This window comes from Nerophis ophidion, linkage group LG15, assembly GCF_033978795.1.
Source record: "Nerophis ophidion isolate RoL-2023_Sa linkage group LG15, RoL_Noph_v1.0, whole genome shotgun sequence".
Taxonomy (NCBI): Eukaryota; Metazoa; Chordata; class Actinopteri; order Syngnathiformes; family Syngnathidae; genus Nerophis; species Nerophis ophidion.
The window spans coordinates 24,669,317-24,691,508 of record NC_084625.1 but is presented as its reverse complement, the minus strand read 5'-3'; the positions used below and the strand labels follow the sequence as shown (position 1 = coordinate 24,691,508).

General features: G+C 39.4%; 1 protein-coding gene across 2 annotated transcripts in view; it reads right to left on the bottom strand.

Moving 5' to 3' along the window:
* Positions 1-901: 901 nt before the first annotated feature.
* The window catches only part of pdcd6 (programmed cell death 6), a 34,332-nt gene continuing 13,041 nt past the window's right edge, over positions 902-22,192 (bottom strand). The window contains exons 2-6 of one of the 2 annotated variants that reach the window (XM_061921905.1): positions 18,955-19,016; positions 5,987-6,031; positions 5,598-5,768; positions 1,760-1,869; positions 902-1,682 (exon numbers count right to left, since the gene is read on the bottom strand). In XM_061921905.1, the coding sequence (XP_061777889.1) occupies positions 1,584-1,682; positions 1,760-1,869; positions 5,598-5,768; positions 5,987-6,031; positions 18,955-19,016 (487 nt within the window). In that variant the 3' untranslated portion in view covers positions 902-1,583. The remainder of the gene's footprint in view (positions 1,683-1,759; positions 1,870-5,597; positions 5,769-5,986; positions 6,032-18,954; positions 19,017-22,192) is intronic. The other variant, XM_061921906.1, reaches the window with a different exon arrangement.

The following is a 22,192-nucleotide window of genomic DNA, read 5'->3' as shown; positions in this document are numbered from 1 at the left end:
AAAGACCATTTTAGTTAGTGGTCTAATGGTTTACAAGTCAGTACTGTTTACTTGAATTGCTCATTCAAAATATGGTTTATTGCAGGAATGCTGTTCTTAAAAAGAGGGATATGTGGTATAGTCATACTAAGTGTAGTTACATATCATTCCGACAGGTGGCAGTAGCGTGTAGAAAATACAGACTACCTGTTGTATGTACCAACAAAGAAGAGTTCTGAGTAAAGGAAGTAACCACTGCACGTCGTTGTCCGGCTCTCTCTTTCATGCTACCTTACAATACAACACTGTTTACTTTTAACACAATAATCTCGAGATCACCTTCAGATGTATCCGTCAATTATACGTTGTATTGTTTATATATGGGGAAACACAAAATATGCAAAATTTCCCCCCAAAAATATCTGAAAGTAGAATATTTATTAGGATTTTTTTTGGGAGCCTTGAATTGGTCAATAATTCATAATGGCATAGATTTTGATTAATTATTATGTTTTAAAGAAATAAACAGCCTGCACAGCAGCTTTGTGTTATTAGAGTAAACATTACAATATGTTCTTGTTACATTTCACCTGTTTGCTCTTTCATTACACTTTTTATGTTTTAAATTTTTTTTTTTTAATTGTATTTTTGAACTGGGCCGTGGCGCCGTTAAAAAATTACCTGCGGGCCTAAAATGGCCCCCGGGCCGCACTTTGGACACCCATGCTCCACCCCATATCGATGATTAAACTAAAACTGTAGCTGTGTGTAAAATATTACATCCTGTGATAATGACTACCGAAGACAAGGTTCCGGGTGCACATTAATGGCGCATTGCAGTGGTAGGGACAAGCAAACAACAGAGGGCACCATTGAGCCGAGATTCATTTGTGTCTGTTAGGAATAACTACACACCTACACACTCGTTTTGTCATTTTTAATAAAAGATTTTACTTGAGTGTTGTTTTTACACCTCTTATTAAGGCATCATGCACAAAATATAAGCAATACTAAAATGTGCATCCTTGAACAACGGTATGTTTGCTGTTAAAAAAAAGGTTTGTACAAATATGGCATGTAAACTGGCATGTTAGTTATTTTTTAAGTAGAGGGCTGACTGCTTTCACAGTATTTGTAAACATGGCTTTAAACAAACAGAAGAGAGAGCATGCTAGAACATGTGGGGCAAAAAAAACCCTGACATACATGCAATGCATATGCATTATATTTTTTAAACCGTAGTAATAAAAGTTAAGACATTTAAATGACAACAACAGACAATAAGACAGTGTCAATAATAATTCCTAAACTGGAGACTTCCATACAGACATATATCAGATTGGTCATCAAATAAAACACTACAAGATTTCTTCTTTACTTTTTTTTTTTTTTTTAAATACATCAACGAAAGAAATACATGCAGAAAAAAACATATGACAAACAAAAAAAACATATGAATATTTTCTCTTTTGTATCAAATTTTTGTGATGTTAAAAAAAAAAAAAGTCTTGTAGTGTCCACCATGGCAGACGTCCAGGAAGTGCCGCCATTTTTGGCACAGTTGTGTCCAGTTGTGCTCCTCTGTGCTGCTTGTCTTGTGTGCGTTATACTATATTGAAGACCATAGACAGATACTGTTCATAGGAAACCTGGATCCAGCCATCCTGGTCTGTGTCGTACCGCCTGAAAACATCAGTTAACCTCTGCGGAAGAGAAAAGTGAGTTATTAAATGTAAATGCTGGAATATTTTGCTGTTTTGATGCATTGAAAAGAAGTTACCTGCAGGACGATACAGCATTGGATGAAGTCATCGAAGGCCACCTGTCCTTTCCTCTGTCGATCAAACTTCTCGATGAGTGTACCATAGAACTGATCCGATAGACGATAGCCTGCACGTGACAAAAAAGTACGTTTAGCAATATTTTTCAAACAAGCTTAAAATCATCACGCCTTTATTACTCTTTTGCACTATTTAACATGTCCAAAAAAGGAGTAGGAAGAAGTTGAGCCTTCTTAAATCTTACCCTTTCAACATGTGTCAGGAATTACTGATAGTTCCTGTGTAAAATTTTTACATTTTCTTATAGGAAGGAAAATAAATAAACAATGTGCAGCAATGGCTAGATGGCATATGCAGTGATGAGCGAAAATGAGAAAAAATAAATAAATAAAGCTATATTTAAAAAATTTAAAAACCTTAAATAGAGAATACAATTAAAATATTAAATATACATAAATACATAGCGAAATACTGTATAATGCAGAATAGTGAAGCTCATTTTCAGTGTCCATCAGCAAAAAGAATACAGTGTGATATATTATAGATATTACAACAAGTTTGTCAATTATAACATGCATCTAATCCTACCCTTTCTTCATGTGTCAGCAATTACTGTTAGTTAGTTCATTTCCTATGGTTAACATTTTAGCATTTTCTTAAAGGGGGAATGAAAGTGAAGCATTATGTAGTGATGGGAAAAAAGGATAATAAAAGCAAAAAGTGTTAAAAAGTGAAAATAAATCTGTCAATAAAATGATTCAAAGAATTGTAAATAAATCAACCAAAAACTATACATACATAACAAAACATTGTATAAATTAAAAAGTTCAGCTCACTTTTTTGACCTAAGAATATTGGAGTAATAAAAAAACCCACAATGATTAATGAGATGTATAAGATATTACACTAACTGTGTCCATTCCAAAACAAAGCTAAGAAGTCCAACAAAGAGTAGGAAGAAGCAGAGTTTATTTAATCCTACACTTTAGCAGCAATTACAGATTGTTTGTTTACTTACTGTGTTCAAATTCTTACCCTTGTCTCTTAGGGAGAGAAACAGAATAAAACGTGTCGTAATGGGGGAACAAAATTAAAGAAAAAAAAATGTTGAAAAATTTAAATAAAAACATTTGCAAATAGATTGATAAAAGAATGTGTAAATAAATAGGAAATGAAATACAAATATTGAATATAAATAAATACTGAATTATTGTACAATGCGGAGAGTGCACATGTTTTGTTTATTGGCCATGGGCATATTGAAAAAAATATATATAATTATTAATAAGGATGGGTAAGTTTCACAATATACCAATACAGTACCAAATCCCGGTACCAGTTTTCGGTACTTTTGTGTGTGTTCATGAGTTAAAAAATGGTAATTTGTTTAATAATAAAATCCCAACAGTGAGCAAACAACAATAACTATGCTGTCCAGTTGTTATATCTTGAATTCTTAAGACTTCTGAGTCCCATTTACAAGTACAACATAGTAGATTTTTCATGCAGTTACAATTCCAACACATTAGATGGCAGTAGTATTTAGGCTACTCTGTGTTGCCTAGCCAGGAAGTTTTTTTTTGCCATTAAGTTGAGCTAGACAAAGTGTTTATACTGAAAGTATTGCACTTATTATACACCAGCTGTTTGGTTGTAACTTGCATCTTGGTTGTAGTTTTATTACCTAATTTTGGAGGTGTTGAAATCGCCATGTAAAATCGCTAATGCTAATCAATAGCATGTTTATGGCACATTTTTCCAAGATAGGGCATTTTGGAAAAATGGAGCCTTAATGTATGTTCAAGCTTTTTTTTTTATCAGGGATACCCGCTTTTTTGGCATGGACATGGAAAAATGCAACTTTACCTATAAGCAGTTTGGCTGAGTACACTCTGAGTGTTGTTGAGTAATTGTTTCCCAGCCAAGTGTTTGAACCAGCGCCACAACAAAGGCATCGAAATATATGGACTGTTTGATTTTACATGATCGATATTCTATAATACCTGCGAAATTACTAGGTACTTGTAAAAGTACCATCTCTAATTATTAATGATATATGTCATTAGTTTATACAAAACCCAAAACCAGTGAAATTGGCACGTTGTGTAAATTGTAGATAAAAACAGAATACAACGATTTGCAAATCATTTTTCACTTATATTCAATTGAATAAACTGCAAAGACCAGATATTTAATGTTTGAACTAAGAAACAACATTTTTTTTGCAAAAAATCCTCTTAGATTAATAGCTGCAACACATTGCAAAAAGGTTGGCACAGAGGCATTTTTACCACTCTGTTACATTACCTTTGCTTTTAACAACACTCAATAAATGTTTGGGAACTGAGGAGAGCAATTTTTTAAACAATTCAGATGGAATTATTTTTCATTCTTGCTTGATGTCTCTTTTGTCGTATTTTACGCTTCATAATACACCGCACATTTTCAACGGAAGACAGGTCTGGACTACAGGGAGGCCAGTTTGGTACCTGTACTCTTACTACAAAGCCACGCTGTTGTAACACGTGCAGAATGTGGCTTGGCATTGTCTTGCTGAAATAAGCAGGGGCATCCATGAAAAAGACGTTGCTTGGATGGCAACGTATGTTGCTCCAAAACCTGTATGTACCTTTCAGCATTAGTGGTGCCTTCACAGATGTGTAAGTTACCCATGTCTTGGGCACTAATACACCCCCATACCATCACAGATGCTGGCTTTTGAGCTTTGCCTCAGTTCATCTTAGATGAGCTCGGGCCTAGCAAAGCCGACAGCGTTTCTGGGTGTTGTTGATAAATGCGTTTGCTTTGCATAGTAGAGTTTTAACTTGCACTTACATATGTAGCAACTAACTATAGTTATTGACAGTGGTTTTGTGAAGTGTTCCTGAGCCCAAGTGGTGATATCCTTTACAAAGTGGTGTCATTTTTTGATGCAGTATCGTCTGAAGATCACGGGCATTCAATGTTGGTTTTTGGCCTTGCCGCTGACGTGCAGTGATTTCTCCAGATTCTCTGAACCTTTTGATGTTATTTTTGAGATGGTGAAATCCCTGAATTCCTTGCAATAGCTCGTTGAGAAATGTTGTTCTTAAACTGTTCAACAATTTGCTCACGCATTTGTTCACAAAGTGGTGACGCTCGCCTCATCCTTGTTTGTGAATGACTGAGCTTTTCATGGAAGCAGCTTTTATACCCAATCATGGCACCCACCTTTTCCCAATTAGCCTGTTCACCTGTGGGATGTTCCAACTAAGTGTTTGATGAGCATTCCTCAACTTTCTCAATCTTTTTTGCCACTTGTGCCATCTTTTTTTTTCCATAGGCATCAAAATCCTAATGAGCTAATATTTGCAAAAAATAAAGTTTACCAGTTCAAACGTTAGGTATCTTGTCTTTGCAGTGTATTCAATTGAATATAAGTTGAAAAGGATTTTCAAATCATTGTATTCTGTTTTTATTTACGATTTACACAACATGCCAACTTCACTGTTTTTTTGTTTTTGTTTTTACACTAACTTTGCAAGTTATAACGCAAAGCTTTTTTCAGGTAGCTTGCATGTAAGAGCCTGCATCTTTAATGTACCAAACATATCAAAGTGGTCTCCACATACATACATTTGTCTGTATTTGGCCCTTGGTGGAAAAAAAATGGTATAATGTATAAAAAAGTATTAAATAGTAAAAGTAATAGTATAAATCAAGGATTTAGGGCGCAGAGGGAGTGTCAATGAAAACTAAGCAGCATCATCAATACCTTCTCGGTTCATGGAAAAGTCTGTGTCACAGCAAAGTAGGAGCCCTCCACCACACAAATAAAGACAAAATACCAAAGCATACTTTGTTGCTCACCAAATCCAGTCAGCGCCTGTCTGAGCTCTGTCTTGTCGATGAAGCCCGAGTTGTCCCGGTCGTACGTCCTGAAGATGTTCTGCCAGTCGGTAATGTACTTCCACACGCCGGCAAACTCGTTGAAGTTGACTCCGCTCTTATTCTCCCTGTCAAACATGGCTGGAGGACGAGCAGAGAAGGTATAATTCAAGTAATGTATGAAATGCAACATGTCTGAAAAGAAGTTATTCATCCATTCAAGTGTTTTCGCATTCAATTACATTGAATTTACTCCCAATGGCTTGGGCCGCAATGTTTATCCAGTAGCCAGGGCAATCAGACGGTCACACAGTCAAGGTTAGTGTAAAAAGGAATCTGCCGTGTCAGTAGTAACTTACATATTATGGAACGTACGGTCACTGGGTTGAACGGCGTCCATGTGCCTGAGAAACAGTAGAATACAAAGTCAATAAATGAATTGACTGCTGACTTGAAAAAAACACAAAACACATACCCTATTGTAAAATAATGCCCCATTGGTAAATACGGCATATGGAGGGTTAATAGCAGGAGATCTATTTGTTAGGAAAATAAAGGCAACACATATCGCCTAAGTTTCACCCTTTTGTGTACATTAGTTCAAGAGTAGCCTTCAGTGTTTGTGATTGTCTTTTTGTTGGCATTTCCTGTACTTGATCATGTCCTACTTCTTCGCTCCAGTACTTCTTACTTCATTAGCGTCCATCAGGGCCGCAGCACAGACAGAAACGCAAGGAGCCAAGGCTGCCACACTAATGCTTCTCATGACTGATTCTAGCTGCAGGAAAAAAAAACGTGGTGGCGTGTTTGTGCAGTTGTGATGCTTGAGCGCCACAATACTCTCACTGTGGTGCACACTGAGCTCTCTCACTGCGTATGGTGGGGGGGGGGGGGGGGGTGGAGAGAGAGAGAGAGAGAGAGAGAGAGAGAGAGAGAGAGAGAGGGCGGCAAGGCTGGAGGAAAAACAGGCTGAAGTGACTGCAGTGTACACACACAGGCGCACACACACAAACACAAACGCACATCTTATATATTCGTACATATACGGTATATAAACATGTATATGTGCTAGGTAAGCTTCTTATACAAACACACCAGATACAAAACAAAAACAAGAACATGTGATGCTATACACCTCACAAAGCTGTTGAAACATTTTCGGCCTAAGTATCGATGTTCATCCATTCATCCATTTTCTACCGCTTGTCCCTTTCAAGCCCGCAGGGGGTGGGGGTTGCTGGAACCTATCTCAGCCTATCTCAGCTGCATTCGGGTGGAAGGCGGGGTACACCCTGGACAATTCGCCACCTCATGTCAGGGCCAACACAGATAGACAGACAACATTCACACTCACAATCACACACTAGGGCCAATTTAGTGTTGCCAATCAACCAATCCCCAGGTGCATGTCTTTGGAGGTGGGAGGAAGCTGAAGTACCCAGAGGGAACCCACGCAGTCACGGGGAGAACATGCAAACGAATAAGTATTAAATCGCCATTGACGTTTATTCAATGGCGATAGTCGGTATCAATGCTAAAATTATATTCATTTTTGTCTGCTGGTTGACAAGCTAGCAGCTAATTATAGAATAGAATAGAATAGACTTTATTGTCATTATATTTGCATATAACGAGGTGAAGGACTCCTACTATGAGTCTCCATACACAGTATGGAGCCGCTACCTAAGTTAATAATAATCACAATCATGGCAAATAAACTGCATTTCTTAATATTTCAAATATCATTATCAAGTATCATTAACAAATATTAGGTTAAGGCTAAACAAGTTACACACAGAGAGAAAGCCTAGAGCAAGCACGCTAATGTTTGAGCTAATCACTAAGATGGCGTGAAACAAAAGACGAAATAAGTGTTTAGTAAAATTAAGGCTGGGCGATATATCGATATATCGCGGGTTTGTCTCGGTGCGATATAGAAAATGACTATATCGTGGTATTCGAGTATACATTCTCACGCAATTGCTTTTAGCTGCGGGCATTACACTAAAGGCCCGTCTCACTCGTTCTTGTCTCTCCTTCTCAGAGAGACTTAACACAAGCGCACCTTCTTACATACGTCACGTGTGCAACGTCACACACTCCCGCGGAGCAGATAGGTAGCGACGTGGTAACGTTAGCTGTGATGCTAACGGTGCGGTGCAGTTGGTAATACTAGAAAGATAATGTGCGAATGTGGTAACAAATGAAGGAATAATTAATTCCCAAGAAAAACAGCACGGTGTCCATCGTCTGGCGGTGGTTTGGCTTCTAGCGTGAAGATGTTGAACATTTATGCGGGAAAAGCGTTGCTACAAAAAGTAGCACCACTGCTAATGTAGCATCATTTGAAAAGTCACCCGCTAGAGAATGAAGAGTGCTTGAAACTCCGCATGTCAACATCTCCGTTCGGTGCCACACAACAAAATGCCGAAGCAACTATTTCCAGATCAACACCATATGAAAAACCTAGTCAACAACAGAAGGAGATAATGTCCGCAGTAACCTACCACATAGTGAAGGACATTCAATATTTGATTTCCTATTACGCAGCTCATTTTTATTTGACACTTATAGAAATATCTTGCGTGACATCATGCATAAAAGTGCACTCTATTTGTTTTAAACTATTGTAGTGGTGTTCTGTATAAAAAGTGCACTTTAATTTAGTGTTGTTTTGATATGTCATCTTAGTGACATCATGCACTAAAGTGCACTCATAACTTATTTTAAAATGTCTCTGACAATCTTGCACTTTCTGTTTTGGAAATGACATGAATGTTTGTGCCACTGCTTAATAACTGATTAATAAATACAGTTTTGATCAATTGAGTTAGTTGTGATTTCCCTCTCTGCATGAAAGTTTAAAATGAGCAATTATTATCGCAGTATGAACAAGAATGTTTTAATGTAGACACATAGAATCATCATATTGCTGTGATTATATGCATCAAGTGTTCATTCAAGGCTAAGGCAAAATATCGAGATATATATCGTGTATCGTGACATGGCCTAAAAATATCAAGATATTAATAAAAGGCCAAATCGCCCAGCCCTATGTAAAATGTAAGAAGTGTAGATGTAAGCACGTTACAGCAGAAAGTAAACAGCTATTAACATCTGACTTGACAAGTATTTGATATTTTAGGCTAGATGTTGGTATTATGCTGCGTTCAGTGTGAAAGGTACTCACAAACAATTATGACATGCATTACAAGCAGGAGTTCTGCCAAAAAGACTTTGTATCTCTTGTATCTTTTATATGTGTCCTAGTATTTTCTTCATTAAAACAAGATTGTATCAACACAACAGTGCTACCCCTTCAGCTACACATGTAGAAGTGTGTGGTACAAAAGGCAAAACCAAGCTCCTTGACTCCCACCTTCTAGCTCTCTCCATCATGTCAGCAATTTCCATGGCTATTACCGCTTTGCTGCTCAAATAAATAACTCAAAAAGGTAGCATTAATCTGGAAGGGCAGGCGAGCGGTGGAGCAGGAACGCTCGCTCATGTGATGTCTATACTTGGGATGCCGGAAAACAAAAGGTCATCTTTATTGAATAAATAGATGGTGGGTACACAATGCACTGTGTGCACTACCTTAATCATCTTAGGCACAATATTGGATGTACTTTAGAGTAGTCAGTGTACATCTTGACTAGAAGTATAGAGTTACTTTACTGTGGAACCTCAACTTACACAACCAAGCGTGTAACTCAAAATACTCAAAACAGTACAATTTAACAAGTAACATGCCTTTAAAAAGGTAAAAAAAACTTTTAAATAAGAAATATTGTTTGAAAAACATCCATCCATTTTCTACCGCTTGGCCCTTACGGGGTCGCGGGGGGCGCTGGCGCCTATCTCAGCTACAATCGGGCGGAAGGCGGGGTACACCCTGGACAAGTCGCCACCTCATCGCAGGGCCAACACAGATAGACAGACAACATTCACACTCACATTCACACACTAGGGCCAATTTAGTGTTGTCAATCAACCTATCCCCAGGTGCATGTCTTTGGAAGTGGGAGGAAGCCGGAGTACCCGGAGGGAACCCACGCATTCACGGGGAGAACATGAAAACTCCACACAGAAAGATCCCGAGCCTGGATTTGAACCCAGGACTGCAGGAACTTCGTATTGTGAGGCAGACGCACTAACCCCTCTGCCACCGTGAAGCCCTGTTTGAAAAACAATAAATGTAAAACAAACAAGTAAGGTTTTTGTAGATGTCTCCTGTAGGCTGCTTGTCCGTCATATAATGATATAAAGTATTATTAGTTATGTTGCACACGCACATCAGAGGTGACTGCAAACTGTGGTAGTGTACAAAAGGTAATGCTCGATCGTATCATTTGTAGAGTAAGGATTAGACAGAACAAACTAAAACACGTCAAACACAGTATCGGCAGCTTCTCCATAATTTAAGGGACAAATGTCCGTCCTTTGGAGATTTTTAGCTGCGGAGGTTGATTGCGGCTTCATGTGACGCAGACTTAAGGTGCTGTGGTTGTAACTCAAACAACGCTTGCAGCTTAAACCCTAACAAAAAGCTGAGACATAGCTCGTAATTCAAAATATTAATATGTTGAGTTACCACTGTACACTGAAAATCTGACAACACACAATCATTATTGTCTAAATCAGGGGTCTTCAATGTTTCCCAGGCTAAGGACACCCAAACTGATGGAGAGATGGAGTGGGGACCCCTCAACTGTATGAAATTGTGTCGTAAATTAAACTGGCCATAAAGGTACCTTGTTAGTCTTTAATACTAAGATATTTAAATGCTACAATATTGCTCTAGCAATAGGTAGGTGACAGCCAGCCTGTGAATCGCTAGCCGACAACGTGTGCGCTAATCGCTAGCTGGCAACTAGTGTGCTAATAGATAGTGGGCGACTAGTATGCTAATTGCTAACTGGAAACTAGTGACCTGATCGCTACCAATACGATACCGATATATACAGTCGTGGAATTAACACATTATTATGCCTACTTTTGTTGTGATGCCCCGCTGGATGCACTAAACAATGTAACAAGGTTTTACAAAATAAATCAACTCAAGTTATGGAAAAAAATGCCGACATGGCACCGCCACATTTATTATTGAAGTCACAAAGTGCCTTTTTTTTTTTTTTAACATGACTCAAAACAGAAGCTGGGAATTTGGGACATTCTCTCCCTGAGAGAGCATGTGGAGGTTGAGGTGGGCAGGTTGAGGGGGTGGAGTTGAGATGGGGGGTAGGAGGTAGGTGTTGTATATTGTAGAGTTAGTGCTGCAAGGGGTTCTGGGTATTTGTTCTGTTGTGTTTATGTTGTGTTACTGTGCGGCTGTTCTCCCGGAATGTGTTTGTCATTCTTGTTTGGTGTGGGTTCACAGTGTGGCACATATTTGCAACTTTATACGGCCACCCTCAGTGTGACCTGTATGGTTGTTGACCAAGTATGCATCGCATTCACTTGTGTGTGTGAAAAGCCGTAAATATTATGTGACTGGGCTGGCGCACAAAGGCAGTGCCTTTAAAGTTTATTGGCACTCTGTACTTCACCCTACGTCCGTGTGCACAGCGGCGTTTTAAAAGTCGTAAATTGTACTTTTTGAAACAGGTACCGATAATTTCCGATATTACATTTAAAGCATTTGTATGCCGATAATATTAACAGTCACATATTAACGGCCATCTCTAAATAATACAATTATTTATTTGTTTAGTGAGTAGGGTAGTCATTTCGCTGCCACTTATAAACTACACGAGTGTGTTGGATCAAAGTTAACATGTATTTAAGGACATTTAAATGTGTGGGAAAACCTGTTGAAGACCTCTGGTATGGATAGCTCGTAAGAATACCATGAATTGATTAACGTGGACCCTGACTTAAACAAGTTGAAAAACTTATTCGGGTGTTACCATTTAGTGGTCAATTGTACGGAATATGTACTGTACAATCTACTAATAAAAGTATCAATCAATCAATCAATCAATGGCAATAAACGGCTGACTTATTTTCAGTGGATAGTAAATTTAAATGACAAGCTCTACACAGACTACTCTAACAAATGTATTTAGTATTGTCCCTTGAGAATGAGTGTTCAAAATAGGAAGGATGTCGTCACTTTTGCAAGTAGCTTGAAACATTGCACTTCTAATAAGAAATGGCACAATGCTTCAGGCACCAAACGAGACAATTATTATTATTATATCTGACGAGACAGAAACTGGGCCAGGGCAATTGAAAACATCCCGGAATGAGAGAATCGCAAAAAAGAAAGCTGAATGCAAAAAATGAATGGAGGAGCAAGATGATGCTCGCAAAGTCCCAATAAGTAGAGAGGCATTATCTCACCCTGTTCTCTGAGATGAGCGTTTTGACGGTGAGAAGAAACAACAGGACTGACGACTGAGAGCAACGCCATAGACAGACGTCAGGATCTTGTGCATTAGTGTGTTCAGCCCTGCCAACTCTGCGTCATATCACAGTGAATCTAATCAACTGGTCCAAACAGGACTGTGCAACCTGCTGATCACAAGCTAAGATGGCACATACTCAAAGGTTATTAATGCTACATAAAAAGAACAAAAAAACCTGTTGCCTTGTTACAAAACTAAAGATGTTATGAATTTGTAAATGTGGGTTGTGGTAAAAATGTTTTAGAAAACGTGCTAGCATAAACGTTATACAGATACTCTCAAAATGTTATGCTCAGCGACCTATGGGTTATTAGTTGGGTGGCCCCTGCTAAACATGTTTGTCAACCAATCTTGCTCAAATATTGGATCTATCAATAACGCCATCACGCGGTGCATTGTTCAGAAAACGAAAGCACAGGCAACACAGTAAGGAAGTACTGCAGTACAATGTTCAAAAAGTAATCATCTACATGTACTCATTACTTCCCTAAACAAGTAATTTAATTAATAAGGGAATTACTCTTCAATAAATGTAATCAATTTCAAGGGAACGTAATTAATGCATTAATGCAAAAAATTCAAATTACTGGCCTAAGCATTTAGTTGAGAGACGTTTCATCAGAGCCGCGTGCGTGTGTGTGCCTTTTAAAGGAGGTACTTGTTGCCAGGTGCCCTGTGATGTCAGGAACGGCGCGCTCAGACAGAGCAGCGTTTAGCTCAGCTGTGTTTGCTAGTTTAGCAGTGGCAGTGTGCCAGCAGTGACCAGCAGCTCTGTTGAATGTTTTTACTGGATTGTATTAGCAGCGTTAGTTAATAAAGACACAAAATATGCTTTGATGGCTGCAGTCTTGTTGTACACACACAATGTATTGTAGGATTGCAAGCGTGTCACTTCTTTGAATTGTTGTTATGTAGATAGATAGATAGATAGATAGTACTTTATTGATTCCTTCAGGAGAGTTCCTTCAGGAAAATTGAAATTCCAGCAGCAGTGTACAGAGTTGAGATCAATTTAAAGAAAAAAGTAAAAAATAAATAATGGGGGTTTAAATGGAAACAAAATAGAGAAATATTACAAAAAGAATAAAAACAATGGGAATAACAATATAACAGTAAAATAAGAATATAACAAGACAAAGTAGGCAGTAGTGACCATGTTATGAAAACGTATCCCCTGTCATCCTATTACCCCCGCCCCCCGCCCTCGCGGGGGGTATTCCCTTGTAGTAGAAGGAGTGTGAAAGTGTGTTTGTGTACTTCAATGTTGTGTGTTTGCTGTGTGATGTTGCTTCTTCCTATTTGGTATCAATTTCATTTTAATGTGGTGTTGGTTTTTGCTTCCATTAGTAAAAAGTTATTTTGTGCATTAAACTTGCTGTGCTTCTGATGCGTGCAGTTTATCAAAGCAACAATCAAAAAATCGGAAAATTCCCGTCGTATCAATTCCTAGATATGGTCGTAATTATACTAAATGCACTGGGCATAATAAACACAATATTATTAATATTGCTACTACGGATAATTTGATAAGGATAATTTGATCAAAAATTCCCTAAAACAGCCCACTACCTATAATATAGGTTTTTTAAAAATAAAATCATTGTCTCCCAAAACGCTGTTAGTTAATGATATTATCAGAGACAACAATCTTAACGTCATCGGTCTCAGCGAAACCTGGCTTAAACCAAACGACTTTTTTGCGCTAAATGAGGCATGTCCTCCTAACTTTACACATGCGCATATTGCCCGTCCGCTTAAAAGGGGTCGGGGGGTCGCACTAATATACAACGAAAACTTTAACCTTAGTCCTAACATAAATAATAAATATAAATCGTTTGAGGTGCTTACTATGAGGTCTGTCACACCGCTCCCTCTACACCTGGCTGTTATCTACCGCCCCCCAGGGCCCTGTTCGGACTTTATCAATGAATTCTCAGAGTTCGTTGCTGATCTAGTGACACACGCCGATAATATAATCATAATGGGGGACTTTAATATCCATATGAATACCCCATCGGACCCACCGTGCGTAGCGCTCCAGACTATAATTGATAGCTGTGGTCTCACACAAATAATAAATGAACCCACACATCGCAACGGTAATACGATAGACCTAGTGCTTGTCAGGGGTATCACCGTTTCCAAAGTTACGATACTCCCGTATACTAAAGTATTGTCTGATCATTACCTTATAAAATTCGAGGTTCAGACGCATGTTCGTCAAACTAATAATAATAATAACTGCTATAGCAGCCGCAACATTAATACGGCCACAACGACAACTCTTGCTGACCTACTGCCCTCGGTAATGGGACCATTCCCTAAATATGTGGGCTCTATTGATAACCTCACTAACAACTTTAACGACGTCCTGCGCGAAACCATAGAAAACATAGCACCGCTAAAGTTAAAAAAGGCTCCAAAAAAGCGCACCCCGTGGTTTACAGAAGAAACTAGAGCTCAGAAATTATTATGTAGAAAGCTGGAACGCAAATGGCGCACGACTAAACTTGAGGTGCACCATCAAGCATGGAGTGATGGTTTAATAACTTATAAACGCATGCTTACCTTAGCTAAAGCTAAATATTACTCAAATCTCATCCACCGTAATAAAAACGATCCTAAATTTTTGTTTAGTACGGTAGCATCGCTAACCCAACAAGGGACTCCTTCCAGTAGCTCCACCCACTCAGCTGATGACTTTATGCAATTCTTTAGTAAGAAAATTGAAGTCATTAGAAAGGAGATTAAAGACAATGCGTCCCAGCTACAACGGGGTTCTATTAACACTGATACGATGGTATATACGGCGGAAACTGCCCTCCAAAATAGTTTCTCTCGTTTTGAGGAAATAACATTAGAGGAATTGTTACAACGTGTAAATGGAATAAAACAAACAACATGTTTACTTGACCCTCTTCCTGGGAAACTGATCAAGGAGCTCTTTGTATTATTAGGTCCATCAGTGCTAAATATTATAAACTTATCACTTTCTTCGGGCACTGTTCCCCTAGCATTCAAAAAAGCGGTTATTCATCCTCTTCTTAAAAGACCTAACCTCGATCCTGACCTCATGGTAAACTACCAACCGGTGTCTCACCTTCCCATTATTTCAAAAATCCTCGAAAAAATTGTTGCGGAGCAGTTAAATGAACACTTAGCGTCTAACAATCTATGTGAAACCTTTCAATCCGGTTTCAGGGCAAATCACTCCACGGAGACAGCCCTCGCAAAAATGACTAATGATCTATTGCTAACGATGGATTCTGATGAGTCATCTATGTTGCTGCTCCTCGATCTTAGCGCTGCTTTCGATACTGTCGATCATAATATTTTATTAGAACGTATCAAAACACAAATTGGTATGTCAGACTTAGCCCTGTCTTGGTTTAACTCCTATCTTACTGATAGGATGCAGTGTGTCTCCCATAACAATGTGACCTCGGACTACGTTAAGGTAACGTGTGGAGTTCCCCAGGGTTCGGTCCTTGGCCCTGCACTCTTCAGCATCTACATGCTGCCGCTAGGTGACATCATACGAAAATACGGTGTTAGCTTTCACTGTTATGCTGATGACACCCAACTCTACATGCCCCTAAAGCTGACCAACACGCCGGATTGTAGTCAGCTGGAGGCGTGTCTTAATGAAATTAAACAATGGATGTCCGCTAACTTTTTGCAACCTCAACGCCAAAAAAACGGAAATGCTGATTATCGGTCCTGCCAGACACCGACCTCTATTTAATAATACAACTCTAACATTTGACAACCAAACAATTAAACAAGGCGACACGGTAAAGAATCTGGGTATTATCTTCGACCCAACTCTCTCCTTTGAGGCACACATTAAAAGCGTTACTAAAACGGCCTTCTTTCATCTCCGTAATATCGCTAAAATTCGCTCCATTCTGTCCACTAAAGACACTGAGATCATTATCCATGCGTTTGTTACGTCTCGCCTCGACTACTGTAACGTATTATTTTCGGGTCTCCCCATGTCTGGCATTAAAAGATTACAGTTGGTACAAAATGCGGCTGCTAGACTTTTGACAAGAACAAGAAAGTTTGATCACATTACGCCTGTACTGGCTCACCTGCACTGGCTTCCTGTGCACTTAAGATGTGACTTTAAGGTTTTACTACTTACGTATAAAATACTACACGGTCTAGCTCCATCCTATCTTGCCGATTGTATTGTACTGTATGTCCCGGCAAGAAATCTGCGATTTCTGCGTTCAAAGGACTCCGGCTTATTAGTGATTCCCAAAGCCCAAAAAAAGTCTGCGGGCTATAGAGCTTTTTCATTTCGGGTTCCAGTACTCTGGAATGCCCTCCCGGTAACAGTTCGAGATGCCACCTCAGTAGAAGCATTTAAGTCTCACCTTAAAACTCATTTGTATACTCTAGCTTTTAAATAGACTCCCTTTTTAGACCAGTTGATCTGCCGTTTCTTTTCTTTTTCTTCTATGTCCCACTCTCCCTTGTGGAGGGGGTCCGGTCCGATCCGGTGGCCATGTACTGCTTGCCTGTGTGTCGGCTGGGGACATCTCTGCGCTGCTGATCCGCCTCCGCTTGGGATGGTTTCCTGCTTGCTCCGCTGTGAACGGGACTCTCGCTGCTGTGTTGGATCCGCTTTGGACTGGACTCTCGCGACTGTGTTGGATCCATTATGGATTGTACTCTCACAATATCATGTTAGACCCGCTCGACATCTATTGCTTTCCTCCTCTCCAAGGTTCTCATAGTCATCATTGTCACCGACGTCCCACTGGGTCATTATTGTCATTATTGCCCTTATGTGGGCCTACCGAGGATGTCGTGGTAGTCTGTGCAGCCCTTTGAGACACTAGTGATTTAGGGCTATATAAGTAAACATTGATTGATTGATTAATTGATATTGTCTTGTTGACATACAACCACATTAAAAGTAGCATGCCAGGTTACATCAAATGTAGAGATGTCCGATAATGGCTTTTTACAGATATCTGATATTCCGATATTGTCCAACTCTTAATTACTGATACCGATATCAACCAATACCGATATATACAGTCATGGAATTGACACATTATTGTGCCTAATTTTGTTGTGATGCCCCGCTGGAGACATTAAACAATGTAACAAGGTTTTCCAAAATAAACCAACTCAAGTTATGGAAAAAAAATGCCAACATGGCAATGCTCTGTTTATCATAGAAGTCACAAAGTGCATTATTTTTTTTAACATGCCTCAAAACAGCAGCTTGGAATTTGGGACATGTTCTCCCTGAGAGAGCATGAAGGAAGTTTAAGTGGGCAGGGTTGAGGTGAGGGAGTATGGGGTAGCGGGGGGTGTATATTGTAGCGTGCTGCAATGGATTCTGGGTATTTGTTCTGTTGTGTTTATGTTGTCAGTGCGGATGTTCTCCCGAAATGTGTTTGTCATTCTTGTTTGGTGTGAGTTCACATTGTGGCGCATATTTGTAACAGTGTTAAAGTTCTTTATACGGCCACCCTTAATGTGACCTGTATGGCTGTTGAACAAGTATGCATTGCATTAACTTGTGAACGTGAAAAGCCGTTGATATTATGTGACTAGGACGGCACTCAAAGGAAGTGCCATTAAGGTTTATTGCCACTCTGTACCTCTCCCTACGTCTGTGTACACAGCAGCGTTTTAAAAAGTCATAAATTTTACTTTTAGAAACCAATACCAATAATTATGAAACAGATACTGATAATTTCCAATGTTACATTTTAAAGCATTTATCGGCCGATAATATCAGCCGTCCGATATTATCGAAGATCCCTGATCAAATGTATCAGTAACGGCGTTGTAACATGCGTAAAGGTAATAGATTAGATTACTCATTACGAGCAAAGGTTAGCTAGGTAGCAACACTGTTACCCCTAACACTGCAGTATAATAACCTATAATACATGTACTGTAGTGTAATGTACAGCATTTAAAAAAAAATTAATGTATTTCTTCCATTAATTACTTCTGCCAGGACATTTGCTGGTGTTTGCTTGTTTGTTAGTTAGCAACATAACTCAAAAGATTTTGATAAAACTTTTAGGAAAGGTCAGAAATGGAATAGTATTAGTAATTACATTCGAGGGGTGATCTGCCCAGCAAACAACTGCCACAGATAGACAACAGTCCTGTAGGAAACACTAATATAATTGATTTTTGAGAGGAAAAGTAACTTTTTGCTCCTTTCGTCTGACTTTTGTCCTCACAGTCATCACTGATTCATCCTCATGTAATTACAACTTTGCCGTCTTAGTGTTATATTTTTGTTTTTAAATATGGACTTCATAAGCGGATGTATTATAGAACATAATGACGCGTGGAATCAATGCATGAGTAAAATCCTCATGCACTCAGTGTACGCACAAAATCAGTATGCAGAGCCGGACCCAAAGCCCAGCCTGATAACAGCTTCTTCTTTTAAAGCCGCTGTGGCTCGCTTCTACACTTTTATTTCCCCCTCTGAAGTGGAAAGAAGCCAGGAGATTTTTTCTCATGGGGACGGACATCTTGTTTTAATTACAGAGTCATCAGGCAACAAAGCAAGCTGCAGCTCTTTTGATATTTGCTTGTGCACGTGTACTTAATGTTGTGACCAGTGTGTGTACATGTGATTACCCTAACAATTTGAAGCCATTCTTTGTTTACGTGAATCAGTGGTGGGTGTAATAAGAAGAGACTTAAACAAATGCTATTGATGCAGAAAATTAAAAGATGCAATACATTTGAGTGTATTGATTTTCTTTTTTCGGCTTCACAGATAAGTGATGCATTATCCAGTGTTGTTTGGGTAGAGATAATTAAATAAATTTCCACCCCCGACAAAATCTGAGTGAAAATTATTTTTTGCTGTAAAAGAGTGGCCAAGAAGGGGAGAAACGGGGGGAAAAATAAAACATGCATACCATTCGATAAGGCTTGCTGGAGCTCAGAGTCTGATATCACACCACTGCGGTCCTTGTCGACCCTGCAGAGATGGGGAGAACACAGATTAGATATCGCCTGCATGAACAACTTCACACTCCACAAGACAAATTGCAGAGGGCAACAGATTGAAATGGTATCCTCCTGGGCGCACGTGTCACTGTTTGATGGTCCGCAGCAGAGGATAAAGGGAGCGCTATTCACAATGCACACCAGCTCACCTAAAGAATACACGCTAGGTGTGTGTGTGTTTATTTATTGATAAGAATTCAAAGTGAACTGAAAAAAAAACCTCAGCAGTTAAAGGTGACTATGCTACTTTTGGGTCATCACATTTCACTATACAGTTGACTTGTTTTTTCATTTGTGCTGTCTGACAACCACAATGCACCATATTGTTTTATTTTATACCATTTTTAAATCATGTGTTCAGTTTCTTCTATTCAAACAAGCGATATGGCCTAATATATATATAAATATATATATATATATATATAATTTTTTTTATTTTTTCCCGCTCCCCCCCCCCCCCCCCCCCCCCCAAAAAAAAGGGGGCGGGGGGGTAGTCTCAACCGGACTGAAGCCCGGCTTGAGTTTGGCGATGGAGAACTGTGGAGAGGCGGAGCCGACGGGCTGACAGCAGGATAGGACAAATCGTGGTCCTACCCAAGATGGCGGCCAGGAGGCGGAGTGTGCAGCGGAACGGAGAAAATATTGTCATTCCATATGTATTAGGTGAAGTGAAGTGAAGTGAATATTTATATAGCGCTTTTCTCAAGTGACTCAAAGCGCTTTACATAGTGACACCCGATATCTAAGTTACATTTAAACCAGTGTGGGTGGCACTGGGAGCAGATGTCTAACTGAGAATTTAGAAGAATTTTTAACCAACACAACATCCCAGTACAATTCAAACCAGGCAACACCCTGAGACAGAGAATGGTACATCCTCAAAGACCGGACAACCCACACCCACAAAAAAAAATCTGGTGTATGCTATCCCAATGTTTCCCCCACAAAATGTGTTCGTTTAGGTGGTGACTCTCCAGGGGGAGGGGGCGGGGAAGAAGGGGGGTGGGTGTAAGGATCGGTGTAACTCGGCCTGTCGCCCTCACGTCTCCACCGTCACTTCCACTACAGCGTGGGGCGCAATAGACTACAGATTGCGGTGAAGTATGCCGGCTTCGTTGAGTGAATAGTAAAACTTTTGGTTGTGTTTTCCGCTCCATTTTCTAAATGGCGATAATACGATATACCGTATTTCCTTGAATTGCCGCTGGGGCGCTCATTAACTTAAAACCTCTTCTCACTCCTGCGCTTACCAAAGGCACGCGATAAAAGTAAGCATGCGCTACTTACCAAAGGTATGCAGTAAAAATTTGAGTTTAATGTAAGCTTAAACCTTAAATCATACTGAATAGCTCTTAATCTTCTTCCCTTTTTGCGATTTCAAATTACCGGTATTGAAATCAGCCTCCTCTATTTTGAAAATAATGACAGGGGAAGTGTCACTCGTGACGTCACGAGTTTGACCAGGCGGTAATACTAAGCATGCGCTAATTATTTTGGGAAGCTAGTGTGACCCGGCAGTAATTCAAGGCAGGCGCATACTATATGCCCTACGGCAATTCAAGGAAATACGGTATATCTTGATATTTTTTCTGTAAAGTAAAAACAAAACAGTCCTAGTTACCTGAGATACTATGTACATAATTATTATGACTTAGTAATTTAAAAAGTCAAAATAATCACAAAATCATGGCTTACCAAGTCAAAATAATGACTTACAAAGTCAAATTAATGACTTACTGTAAGTAAGCGTTTGCAATAAGCGTTTGGAAAAAAAAGAGTTATAAGCGGGGCCACATGCTGACATTTGCTCAACTCATCATGCTTAATTTATTACAGCATTTGGGAAGCCTGTAGTTGAGTTTTATTATGTAAATGTTATATTTTTATCAACATGTGATAGCAGGGACCCTGTCATTTAAAACTAAGCTGCTACATTACTAATGATAAATGTAACTATAGTTGAAAAAAAAAGTACAATAGCAATAGGAGATTATTCATCCCTGAACACAAAATAGTTCATGTAGGCTTTATGATGCAGTTACATTATTATATCAACTATCAGAGACAGCCTCAGGAAACTCTTCATTTAACATAATGTCTTTTTTTGCTGCTTCAACACAGCTCAATCAACACAGAAAAAGGTAAAAAAAACTTAAGTTGTTAGCTGTAGGTCAATAATGCGTATCTTTCTCTCAGACAGACAGGGCTTTGTTGTCCGTAACACGCACGAAAAAAATTAGCTAACGTTACGCTAAAAGCTAATTAGCCTTCACCTCAAGGACTGCGAGCGAGCTGAGCTGACCTGCCGCTTATGTTTCTAGAACGTCAATGGGCTCATAGTGATGTTACTAGTAGTTGACTTGGAAGTGTTTATTATAATTTGGGGAGAGTCCGCTGCATTATGCTCACCTGCTAAACACCTTTCTGCTCAACCCACCGTCTCTCCTCTGCTTGCTTGAGCACTGATTCCATGCGCTCTGAATACGCACTGCTGATTGGCTGTTACATGTGCTCTGACTACGCACTGCTGATTGGCTGTTACCGCTCTGCGTGTAACCAATCAGATGGTTCTGTGGGTGGGACAATGCTGGGTGCTGCAAAGACATACTGACAGAGGCAGAACTAAGCAGAGCAGCTTGTTAAAGGCCTACTGAAACCCACTACTACCGACCACGCAGTCAATGATTAAATTATAACATTGCAACACATGCCAATACGGCCTTTTTAGTTTACTAAATTGCAATTTTAAATTTCCCGGGAGTTTCTTGATGAAAACGCCGCGGAATTATGACGTATACGCGTGATGTCACGCACTGTGAGGAAATATTAGCGCTGCGCACACACACAGCTAAAAGTCGTCTGCTTTAACCGCATAATTATACTGTATTTTGGACATCTGTGTTGCTGAATCTTTTGCACTTTGTACATTTAATAATGGAGACTATAAAGAACAATGCTGTTGGTGGAAAGCGGTGGATTGCAGCTTTCTTTAGCACCGAGACCCAGCCGGCGTTTCTTTGTTTGTTGTGAAAGCAGAGCGGTCAAGCGAACATGTTTTCTCTACGTCAATCAGCATGTTTTTGGATGGGGAAATTGTGATATATATCTTACCGAAGACATCCGTGGATTATTCGTCGTTCTGCAGCA